This window comes from Uloborus diversus, chromosome 1, assembly GCF_026930045.1.
Source record: "Uloborus diversus isolate 005 chromosome 1, Udiv.v.3.1, whole genome shotgun sequence".
In the NCBI taxonomy this organism is placed as follows: Eukaryota; Metazoa; Arthropoda; class Arachnida; order Araneae; family Uloboridae; genus Uloborus; species Uloborus diversus.
The window spans coordinates 209,865,675-209,878,609 of record NC_072731.1 but is presented as its reverse complement, the minus strand read 5'-3'; the positions used below and the strand labels follow the sequence as shown (position 1 = coordinate 209,878,609).

At 33.6% G+C, this 12,935-nt stretch overlaps 1 protein-coding gene across 1 annotated transcript in view; it reads left to right on the top strand.

Moving 5' to 3' along the window:
- LOC129218469 (ETS homologous factor-like) overlaps positions 1-12,935 on the top strand; it is a 186,357-nt gene that overhangs the window by 163,294 nt on the left and 10,128 nt on the right. Inside the window, exons 3-6 of the mRNA XM_054852752.1 lie at positions 5,173-5,326; positions 10,026-10,280; positions 11,017-11,151; positions 12,272-12,379. Of these exons, the coding sequence (XP_054708727.1) occupies positions 5,173-5,326; positions 10,026-10,280; positions 11,017-11,151; positions 12,272-12,379 (652 nt within the window). The remainder of the gene's footprint in view (positions 1-5,172; positions 5,327-10,025; positions 10,281-11,016; positions 11,152-12,271; positions 12,380-12,935) is intronic.

The window sequence follows — 12,935 nt, the reverse complement described above, 5'->3', positions numbered from 1 at the left end:
TCAAAATTCATTTTGATATCATCTCTACTATTTATTCGGAAAATTATGATCAAAAGCTTCTGTCAAAACTTATTTTTATCTACATTTTAAATGACTAACTTCAATTAAAATGAAGAATGAAAGTTTCGTGGAACCCTTGATTGATCTCCCCGGAACCCTGGCGTTCGGCGGAACACAATTTAATAAACGCTGCTGAAACATGCTGCATTGTGTGATGATAGTGTTTAAGATCCAACAATGCTATATTCAGTGAAATATTTCAACATAATCCCACTTTGAGTTTTATACAGCCATTTTAGTACTGCGTAAGAATTTTTTCTTTAATTGAAAAAACAATACTTGAAGTTGCGGTTGAGAAATTTAAAATTTAAATCCTAATTTAAACTTAATTAACATAAATTCTTCTCATAACTACTCATGATGAACATGTGCAAAACGATCATTAAAAATTCTTTCAAATATCACTTGTTCCAGCTCTCTAGAGGAAAGGCTCTAGGAAGTTTTGAAACTTGAGTCTTTCAAGTATTTTGACCATATTTTTGGTTCTTTTACTTGGGTGTATTTTCAAAACGATTTCCTATTTCTCAAACGAAAGAGAAAAAACGATTTTTCTTTATGTTTTTAAACCCTACCTCTGCAATAAATCGCATCAAAATCTTAGATGAAAGTAAAATGCGGCAAAACATGCTGTTGATTTGACCTGGAATGAACCTCTAACAGAATCAATTACAGAGACAATTGATGAAAAAGTTAAAGAACTTCAAAAAATGTTTTGGAATAAATACTTTTTGTTAAAACAAATAAGTGAAATCTGTGTAGGAAATAATAACAAGGTAGATTGGACGTTTTATTTTTCTGAACAATAGTCAATCTAGATGTTCTAGTCTTGTGAAAAATTCTTATGCTCTTTTTATAGATTCTCCAATGAAAATATGTTTATACTATTAATTAAGAGGTATATTTCTTCAAAATGGATATTCTCTTGTTTTGAAAAATTCTTATACTCTTTTTAGATTTTTCCAATGAAAAGTTGTTTATACTGCTTTAAGGATACGAGGTGTATTTTTCAATGAATCGAAATGAAGTTATTGTCAGAAAAAAATGCATTTAGTATGAAAAATAACGACGATGAAGCCTCTTTTTCTCTCTCTCTCTCTCTCTCACATCCACTGCTATTCCGTGCGTTTTGAAAAAGGTTTTTCAATAGCTTTGAAGCACAATTTTTGTACCGGCTTAATTGTTCTTGAACTGTTTTTTGACAATACAAATAGCATTTATCTGCAAGAACATGAAAGTTATTATGATACTGCTAACTTCTACTCTAAACGTATTATTGAGAAAAAAACTAAGGTTTTTCTCTCTCCCCTTTTCGTTCTTTCTTTTATTAAAAGTGGAATTTGTTTAAAAAATTTGCCTGAAGAATTTTGAGACAAAGAAAGTTTATTTTAAAACTACTTTTTGTTTAGTAGTATTTCTTAATCGAAGCCATTTTCCATCAAAACTCTGTTGGACTGTTGAAGTGAGTCAAACTTCATCGTTGTCATATCATGTAAGAGTAAATGAATTATTACACGGACTGTCAGTTTGGTTCAATAGCTTCCACTGGTTATCTGATAATTCGAGACCAATGAGACCACAGAGGTTGAGTTTTATTAATTGTAAAAAAAATCCCCTCCCCCTCCAATGCTCCTTATATTCTTATTACCCACAACATGGAAACTGCTAAGAGGTACAACAGTGATTAGGCTGAAGCAGAAAAAGGGCCAGGGATGGAAAAAAAAGACACAACTTATATTCTTGTACCTATTTTTAAGCTTGAAAGAAGAAATGAAAGAGAGTCCGTGGTTTGATAAGTAGGCCCCAAAACAAACTTGGAGTCCATGAGACAGAAATGCCTAGTTGTTAGTCAGGGTTGAAAGATCATTTTTCGCTAGATTAAGTTATGTACATACATTTTTTTAAACTGGTTCGTGGAAGTGTGCTCAACGAACTATTAATTTGTTCCTTGTTTCATGGATCTAATAAATGACTATTCACAATATATTTTAGTCGACTAAAGAAGCCACCTACCATGGTTATTTAGTAATAAACCAATATACTGTAACCAACGGCTTGGAATTCCGAAAATCCGGACGATCTGTGTACGAAACAATGGACAGAGGCATCATGACGAGGCAGGTGTTTGGTGACGCAAAGCAGATTAGCCTATTTCGAGAACGAGGAAAATATCCACCTAATTTGGAGCAGATTTCGGGGTGCACGGTATAAATAGAAGGAAATCGGTTCACTTCGAACCCGGCGGGCTGATACAAGTAACGCAAACGTAATGAGATTTGTTACTGTTTACAAATTTGTTATTTCATTCGTTCAATGCGCACCCTTTATGTATCTTCGGTAGACCCGGATTGACTTTCAAAGCGACCTCAGGCTGATCAAAGAAAAACAGAATGCATTTTGGAGTTTTGCCGTAAAATTTGTCCCATATTTTTGGTTGGTTTTGAAAATACCATTAATTTTTGGTGCCAGCCCATTAATTTTGTAAAATTTCTTATTTTGAAAAGGTAGACAGATGAAAATAAACATAGTGCATAAAAATTGATACAACAAAAGGTTCGATGTTTGATGGGATTGTTTTCATGCAATTATAACTGATAATTTTGTGAAAAGGCCAATTTTGCAAATTTCTAAGGTTCTATTTTGCCATCTGGTAATTTGAAATCGATTATGAAACACAAATAGGGATTTAACTGAGCACTTTTATTTTTTATCATTATTGTTCTTTTATAGGCTTATAAATATTTTCCAGAGTCACAACGTAGGTATGCCTAAACTCTACAGTAAAAATGTATTTTCCTTTGAAAAATAGTTGGAAACGTAGTGCTGTTCAAAGTTGAACGTGTTTTATATTAGGGATGCACAGATAAGCAAATTGACAAATAACCGGTTACCAGTTAATATGCAAAAGATAACCGGCCCATGTCGTTAATTACAATGATAATGATTTTTAATAATGAAATTCTTTCATAAATTATTTTACTAATCGCAATTTTGACTTTTTAGAGAAAGTTAATGTTTATTGATTTCTATAAGAGACGATTTATTTTTCTCTATTTTCATAATTTTTCTTTAAAAAATTACTTTAAGCTTTTAATCAACATCTTTAAAACAATTTTTTAATAAAATTATATTCATTTGTCATTTTGACATGAAAACTCAAATTATGGATTTAGTAGACCGTTTTCTGTAAACTTATTAGTTTAGTATCGACTTTTAGTAACAATTAAATTCAGACCCTTTATGTTTACGAAAATTATGAGGCAATCTTAAAGCTTAATGCTGAAGGTAGGGTGTGGAGAGAAGTATTGACACGTGAGATGTGTGTAACATTGTATATATTATAGATGTGCATATCAATATAAAGTTAAAAAGAAACAAATTAAAAAAATAACTGCTTCTCAGAGAGTTCATATTTTTTTAACCAAAACGTATTTAATAATACTAAAATTTTTATTGAGTGGAGAAGATAGTAGTGTAAAAATAAAATTATAAAATGTATGCTGTAAATGTATTTATACACAATCGATAATTAAAAAAAAAGTTTGAATAGGAGAATTTCCTTAAAAGTTTGGAGGAAGAGAGGGAACTAACAGTCACATATATATGCACTCCTACTTAAGAAAATATATGCACTTGTTCAATAAATATTTTTTATGAAGAAATAATTTTTTTTTTAATTCTACATGTTTCTTCTTGCTATTAATTTTAAAATACACTTGCTGTTGCAAAAAGTAACATTTACTAATCGTTTATGAACTCATTCTGCGTAGTTTCTTGTTCTAGGCGTAATTAAAGTAATTTTAATTAAAATATTTTTTCCGCCGATTTATAAGTGAGAATTGTCCGATTATGGCTAACTAGTGAATACTGCCGATTAATCAGTGAAACCCTGGTCTGCATGACAATGATTTATTAATTTTATACATTTTGACAGTTTATTTACTACTTAAAAATTTTCAAGGATCATAACGCTTGATGATAAAAAAACAACTAAAAAACGAAAATGTTGATGAGCTTTTATTATTGAAAAATTGGAAAGTAACTGAACTGTCAAAGGTCACTTTCGAGTAGTTATATTTACTTTTTGCTTGATTATGCCATTTCTGGGTGTCGAACTATTTAGCGAATGTGGTCCACTTTTCTCTTCCCCGCAGAGTTTTAACACAGATTGTTGCAGATGGTGTCATTTAATAGATATGTGCGAAGAATCAGGGTTGCACTCGTAAATTTTAGTAAAAGAACGTTTCATATTTTAATTTTGTGTAGCGAACTGTAAAAAAACTGCTCTCTTTCACAGGCGAGAGAAAAAGGTATATTTACTTCATTACGTGTAAGAAGCAAAAGTATCTTTCTCACTCAAACAAAACACTTTTTAATGTTCCACAAAGTCATATTTAATCAAAACATAGCATCTGATGAAGAATTGCAATAACAAGATTCTGAAATGTATGAATATTTAATTCTTTAAGGAATAATTAATAAATATTAGGCCATGATGTTAAAAAACTGAGTATTTCATAACGAATTACAAATATTTTTAACACATCTTGTCGAACATAGTCTCTGCTTTTGGCAGGGCAAATGATCAAAAATTCATTCCATAATTGCCTTCAAGACGTTGACCGGTATATTTGTAGCGTAATTCCTTCCGTAGTTAGTTAATGAGCGTTTATGATTGGTCAAATAAATTTTCTCTAAACTGCTTTTCCCACGATATTTCCTAAGAGGGTTAGATTCTACAAAAATCTAACCCTCCCTAATTGCAGTATTTTCTATTCTTCTACATTTTTTGTTCTTTCACATTTACCACATATGAGGAAATGAGAAGCAAAGGAATGTAAGTGGACATTTTCAAGTTTTGAGTCAAACGTGTTTAAGGTTAGCATCTTAGACAGGCTTTCATTGAAATTTCTTTCAAAGTCATGCTCTATAGCAGCAACTACCGGGGCTACTAGTACCGTCTCTTGCCCCCAGGCAGAGGAGAGGTTCACCTACCATGTGTTCTGGCTATCTCCAAATTTTTAATTTTGCCACTTACATCACTTTGCTTCTCACTGCCTCATATTCGTATGAGACATACTTGTGGAGCTAAAATTCATTTGTTTTTTTCTTCAGTTTATAGGGAATGACGTCCCGTTTTATGAGATTGATGCCGGCAAGAAGGAAATGCACTACGCAGACTTGCAACCCCTCCACAGTCAAGAGGCCCATCAGATCAGTAACGCAGCGATGTTCGATCTCATCACATTCCCCACCAACAACACCGACAGTACGCTGCCATTTTTATTATATCCCTTCAAAACACTCCAGTGCCAATAAAAGTGAAATATACGGTCACCTATCGAGATAGTGACGTAAGAAAAAATTGTAAATTGTAAGGCAAATAAATATACATTGTACGAAAAGAGTACTCAGATCGATTTGTACTAGATATGTTAGCTACTTTTGAAATTATTTGCCTTAAAGAGGTTAAACCCCAGGGCTGTTGTCGTAAAAGGAGCAGAAAGTATCCTGTACTTAAATAACAAGTAAGAGGGTGTACGCTGAAATTTAAGATGGAAGGTGATGGATAACTTGGATTAAAATTAGAAAATAAGTGCTAAGAGGTTTTATTTTTCTGAAAATACATCCTATATACATGTAGTAAGGTGAGGTGGATATTTGTCTATAAGCTATAGTTGGAGAAATTTAACCTGGAAGCGTTGTAATGTTGAAATTAGGATCTGCGTAACCCTCACAATTCTGCCAGGTTAGGTTTGCCCCAACTATAGAATAAACTTACTGTGTGTAATGAGAAATAAATGATGAGAATTGAATTAGAAAAATAGACAATTTTTGTCAGATATAGCTGGGAGATTTTTTTTTACGCTGTTGTTTTTGAAAAATGATCAATATGAAATATAAAGTATCAAGTTCAATAAAAATAAGAGGGTATACCCTAATTTTCGAAAGACCCTTCAATACAGCAAGGTTAAAAAAAAAAAAAAAACGCTCAAATCAATTCTGAAAAAAAAAGAAAGAAAAAAAAGATGTTTTCCCCTCTTTTTGTTTTTATGATAACTCAAATGGTGGTTATCGCATACCTATCAGATTCGCTAGTTTTAAAGCTTAAATAAACAATCACATCATTCTGTAACACAAGATAAATGATAATTTGAATTTCTAGATCAGCCTGTTGATGAAAATAGGAAGGTTTTATCACAAGCAACTACACAAATTGGCGACATTCAACCAAGTTTGGCGTTAAGTTTGGCTAAAGATAAGATAAAATTTTCTCGAGTTCTCATATGGAAGTTGTGAATAAAAATTCTAAAAATTGATAAGGATATCTACTTTTTTCGCTCTTCAAAACTTCTGGAGTTTCTCAGGCCATCTATTATTTTCAATGTTCGGCGAATTAAAAATGGAAATCAAGTTTTGGACCATAATTATCACCAATACTTCTGTTTCTGCGTACAACAGAGGTGACCACCCCAAAAAATATTTTGATCTGTATTAGTTTTAAAATTTTATCCTATGAGTCGTTCACAGCAAAGACAACATCGACATTGCCTTCTTTGTCGAAGCACATTTTAATATACTATCTTGCACAGTTATATTTAAACTGAAAACAGTCTCTAAACTTTTTGTTAACTTCGAGTCAAAACCTAGAGTAGTTAAGGGGTAAACTCCCGGCCAAAACGTTTAGTTTTAAGCCATATTGCCAATCCTAGTGTGTTCCTAAAACATTTGTAAGGACTGTGCGACTAATCCTCCCCCCCCCTCCCGTCTGAAGAAAGTTCTGACTGTGGCAGTAACATGAATCAATTTGTTAGAATAATTGAGAAAAACGACCGTTCTTTTGAGACGGAATTTAAAGTTATTGAATTCCTAACACATATCGTTGTCATTGACTCCGAAGAATATTCATACTACTTTTGTCGAAAACCGAACAGCGCGTTGCTGCTCGACTCCATAACAAACTCATGTTTTCTTGTTCTGCAAGTTTAAACAAGCAGATGATGCACCAACTGCTCGGTATTTCATCTGTTTGTCAGTTGACAAACGAACAGAGGGTATACCTTACGCTCAGCGTTTTCTCAGCAGTTCACGGACAAACAGAAGATGGCCATCCACTCGACATTTCATCTGCTTGTCAGTTCAAAAACAAACAGATGACGTACCATCCTCTCGGCACTTCATCTGTTAGTAGTTCACGGATAAACGGACGATGTGCCTCCCGCTTAACATTTCATCTGTTTGCCAGCAGTTCAAAGACACAGATTATGTGCCTTATTTTCGGTATTTCATATGTGTACCGGTTCACAGACAAACAAATGATGTGACATCCGCTCCGCGTTTCATCTGTTTGTCAGCAGTTCATAGACAAACAGATTCACAGCGAAGCAGACGGGTTAAAACTGGACATCACCTAGGAATCATGACTTTAAGTAGTAAACATTTTACGAACAAGCCTACAGAGAGAGAGAGATTCGCGATCGGTGGTCGCCTCGCACTGCAAACGAGATCCTCACAAGTGAAATGAAATGTGAGAATGAAATTGGCTCCGTTATGGTTCTTATCAGTGTGGATTTCCCCGTCTGAACTGAGTTTCGATAAGCTTGGCAAGATAACTGGGGTAGTAGCGCTCGTCTTTCCAAGGAAAAAAGGCGTTGACTTACAACTCTTGCACACCCCTCTTATTTAACATCGATTTATTGCCTGCTATGCTTAGTCCGAAGATCGTAGGTAAGACCAAAAAATTATTTTAAGTATATTGTTGAAACGTTGTTTTGTTCGTCGTCATTGAAATTTGTCTCTATTTTTGCTTATCGACTGTTCAGACTTTCTTCGGAAAATGTGCGTATCAGGATTTGGTTAATTGTAAGTAGTTGTTTTTCACTCTGTGTTTGAAACTGAAACAAAATTATGTAAGGCTTACGTTGACAGTAAGAATGGGAAATGTCATTTCTTCTTTATCACAAAGAAAAGAAAACAAAAACTGAGAGTCAAATATCATATCCTATGTGTCAAAGCATCTTTTTCAGAATTTAGTGACAATTGAAATGAAAGTGATTTATAGCGTTGTTAAATTCTTTCATATAGTTTCATGTACTTTCAGACTATATAATGTTTTGTATTTCTTTGTGATTATGTTCCTGTAAAAGTCTGAAAACGAATAAGGAAGGGTGGTCCAAATCGGGTAAGCCTTCGCATGCCCCCCCCCCCATGGTGTGTAAGCGGCGATGCATGCATAGGTCGTGTTTACATGAACACCGCCGAGCTTTAATCAGTTCCAGCAAAGCAGCAGTAAAGCGGCATGGCGCAACTAGGCTTAAATGAAAAAAATGATACATCTCTAAAAAAAATGAAGTTTTGTAACTTGTGATTAGTCGAGGACCAGCTTATATTTTGAATTGTCAATAATATTACGTTATTCTGACACCATCCACCTACAAACTACGATAGTCATTTCGTTTGTTTCTGCTTTTAATTTAAGGTTATAATTATTGAAATAAAAAATGTGCCTTCGGGCAAAGGCGGTTATAGGATTTAATTATATATTTATTTATAATTTCTTGACTCGTGCGCTGACTTAGATTTTCTATTTCAATGGGATAAGTATAACTTTAAAAGTTATTTTTTAGGATGGCAATTGATTAGTCTATTAATTTAATCAGATATTTCTTTATGTTTTATAAACAAATGTGCTGACTTTAAATTGGATAAGTACAACTTTTTTATGTATTGTTTTATAATGGCATGTAGCTAGTCAATTATTTTAATCATTTATAACTTCATATTTGATTGGCAAATGTACCAAATCACATTTAGTTAAGCTTACCCGCTTTGGGCTCCCTGGTAGGGCAAAGCGGGTTTTTTCAAATGTTTGTAAAGTTTGATAATAAATAAATACTGGGTTTGAAATAATAGAAAAATCACTTTTTATTTTGAAGTTCAAGAACCCTACTTGGAAATAAAACCGAAATTGTTGCGATAAAAATCCAAAAACTGCAATTTTTGAGAGTTCTTCGAAAAATCTACCCGCTTTGGGGCACCCTCTCCTAAATGTCGACGTTATCTGGTGAATATCAACATTCACATAACAAAGACTTCGACGAAACGCCGAGTTTTTCCGATAAATGACCGGAGAAAGTCGACATACTTCAATTTCGATCTTTAATGTAAATAATTATGATGCTTTCCTAAGCTGTATCAGTTTTTATAACAAAAGTATTTAACTGCTACTTGTTTCATGTAGACACTTCCAAATGAATTCAAAATGTAGTTTCATAGGCAAATTTTTCTGTTGTAGAATTGGGAAAGCATAAAAAAATCGACTTTTAACTCTCTGAACTTGTACTAATTTCGTTTCTATGCAATGTGCAAAATTTTTTATTAAAGCTCTTTCATTTTTTCATATTAAACACTAACGGTGATAATGGACTTTTGTAGAGATTTTTAAGCGGTTTAATAGTTTTTATTTTGAACCACCCTTAGTGTTTAAATCTAACCTTATTATATTCTTATACTTTTAATTTTCATTAAAAAAAATGTTTAAAGTTGACTTTTACAGTTCTGTAGGGGTTTTTTTTCACTTAAAATTATTTCTCTGGTTCTTGAACGATTGGTATACATGTAAGTACTTTTTTTTTTTACTTTGATCATACAATAGTACATAAAAAATGTTTTTAACTAGCGGTATTCATATATTCATAGCTTATTAATCTGTTTATTTGTTTTTTCAACCTCAAATAGTTTAAAACATTTTTTTTTTTTTTTTTTCAGTTCTATAACTCATTTCTATTTTAGTCCTTAAATACTTATCAAAAGTAGTACTTATTTTTGTGCTTACGTTACTAAAAGTCGTGTAGCCGTTAACTAATTTTCAAGCATTGTACAGGAAGAAGTACTTTAAAATTATATCATGCTTAGAAAACAGTGAAAAGAACCATCATAGACTGACCCGATCCCTTTTGTTTCATCAGTTTCAGATCCATGGGAGGCTACCCGTCCCTACCTATTGAAGCACCCGAGCGAGTGGAACACAGATGAAGTCCTAGACTGGATGCTCAGTTGGTCCAGGCAGACTGGCGTGGACTTGTTAGACGTGAACATGCGCGAGCTGAATGGACGGAACGGACAGAACTTGTGTAGCCTAACAGAAGGCGACTTCTACCAAATCGACAATGCATACGGTCCATCGCTCTGGCAGAGCTTGCAAAACGAAATTGCAAACCACTGTAAGTGTTCCTCATTACTCAAACTTCATTTGATCTAAAATCCTTTACTGATTACTTTGCCCTTTAATTTCGTAAAGGAAAAAAATTAATTATTTTTTCTTTTTATTTTCGCTATAGAAATTGAAAAATTATTTTTTCGCGCACTTATTTCATGTAGGACAATTTTTTTTAAACTTAAGTCATTTCACGTCTCAGTTATTCTTCCAGTGAAACATACTTTTAGTGCTGTTTTCAGAAACATCTTCTTGCACTTTTCCAGGGCTACATTAGAAGAAGAGCCACTCAGACAGGCAACATGTATAATGTTGTTCTGTTGCGAACCTGCCCGTCAAGAACCTTTGGTTTTAAGCGATTTTCCAAACGTAGTAAAAAAATATGTCGGGGTTAATTTAAATTTTCCACGAATCTCAGAAAATTCTGGCTTGTTCTGACGAAAAAACCTTCCTCAGAAAAAAAATCTGGTGGCTTCATGAAATGTAGTGTTTGCTCTTTAAATCTATGAATCCAATGTCCTATCTCCTATGGTCCGTCGCTAACAACATCGTGTGTGCGGACTGCAGGGTCATGAAAACTTTCTCTCACTTCAGTACTATGCCTAAATTTTGGAGGTGGAGATAATTGGTGCCATTAAATTTTCAAAATTTAAGTTGTCAATTCTTGTTAATGACAATGTTTCATGAAAACAAGAGTCGACCTTTTTGCACTCATGTTCAAATTGCTCCAATTTCTTTTACAGATCAGTTAAACCCCATCCTCAACATATCCAACTCCAACACACAACTCCCGGGTTTCAATATGTTGTCCAACAACACCTACCTACCGCTCATGGTTGGATCCGAAATACAAGGGAGCAGCCCATATTCCAGTCACGGTAAGACTTTTTCATGTACTCCTTATTTATTCCGGTCCGTCAAATTTATTTTTTCAGTCAAAACTATTTCTTGAAAACAAATTTTTTCTTGGAGTGGATTTATTTTTAAAGGAAGTTTGTTTCATAAAAAAATAATAATAAAATATTTACTGTTAATGCATTTTTTTTTTGATGATGATGGAGTGAAATCCCGTTACAGCGAATAACAATAACACACTGTAAGCTCGAAATTCGTCTTAATGCGATTGAGCCAGTTCAAAGCGCTAACCTGAAGCAATGATTTTATATACTATTGGACTACTTTTCCTTTTTAAATTAAGAACTCTTTGAAATCGGAAACGAGAGTTTTATAATAATTTTCTCGCCTCATTAATGTAATTTTTAGTAAAATGTAAAGGTGTGTAAAAAGGTAAAATGTAATTATTTCTGCAAAAACTTTCATGGCATAAAAAATTTGTGGCGTTAGAGGTCATTATTCATAAATTCTGATTATAATATCAAAATTCATAGTTTTAATTTGGAAAAAAGACTTCTCTACTAGCTTCAGCAGGGGGAGGGGGGGGGGGTAGCAGTGGCGGATTTACCATGCCACATTTGCGAGAGACTCGACGATCATAGGGTCTCGAAGAGGATTCAAAGATACACATGATGTTTGATTATTCGTTTCGTGATAAACAAAGGGTACCCCAAAAATGCATTGCGACGGGCCCCATGAACAATAAATCCATTCCTGTATGTTGGAGATCATACATTTTTGTGAGAGGAAGGAAATCAGAATATTATTTCCCGAAAAATAAACTTAAAAAAACGTTAAAAACGTTGTAAACACGCACATTTGCGAAAAAATAAAAGGCTGTTTTTTTTTTTTTTTTTTTTTTGAAAATTGTTTTGGGGTTGCGCGGAACTCCGCCCCTCTTTTAATGCAAAAATATTTTTTATTTTACACTTTCAACTTTTTGGGTATTTTGCAAATGACTACATGCGAACATCGTATCCCCCCCCCCCCCCCCGAAGTTGGTTGATAACTAACGATATTGATTGCCAAATTTGTTAATTTTTCAGAAAGCATCTTTTTAATGTACGTATCAAATGTCCTTACATTGAAAGTTCTGTTTTCCAGATTCGGACCGGGAAGACCGAGAGAGCACCAGCAGTAGTATGAGCACTGCGAACGAGAAATCTGCCCTCAGTTCAGTCAACACCTACATCACCTCTTCCTTATGCGCAGGTATGACTCCACTGTCTCTACTCATCTATTGATAATCCTCCACCCTTGCTCAATGCACTAATGAGCTATTTTGGGAAGATTATTGAAATGATGATGCGTATCTTGTAAACCAGAGAACACTCTCAGAAACGCGTGCTCAAATCTCACAAAAATTTCGTCGAGTTCGACGATTGACTTCGGGAAAAATGCTCAGCAACTTTAGTTAGTAAGTTATTTTAGTAACTAAGTAAGTTTAGGAGTAAACTGTTCGTCAACTTGACAAAAACTTCGAGATATTTGAGCATGATGTTCTGACTGAGCGAGAAAAATATTTGTAATGGGCGAAATTTGTCGCGATTGAAGAACTAAAAGTGAACGAATCATTTCTGGAAGTGAACATGTGTTTTCTTTTAAAATCTTAAGTGAAAACGACTGTCCTTCTTTTTCTTGTTTTTCACATTTAGACTATATATTCTTTCAATCTTAAGAAGGTAAAAATAATTAGTGCGGTACTCGTAATAAGTGCTACACTCAACGATTCTCGCAAAAGTATTTTATGTTGTCAGACTTAACACTT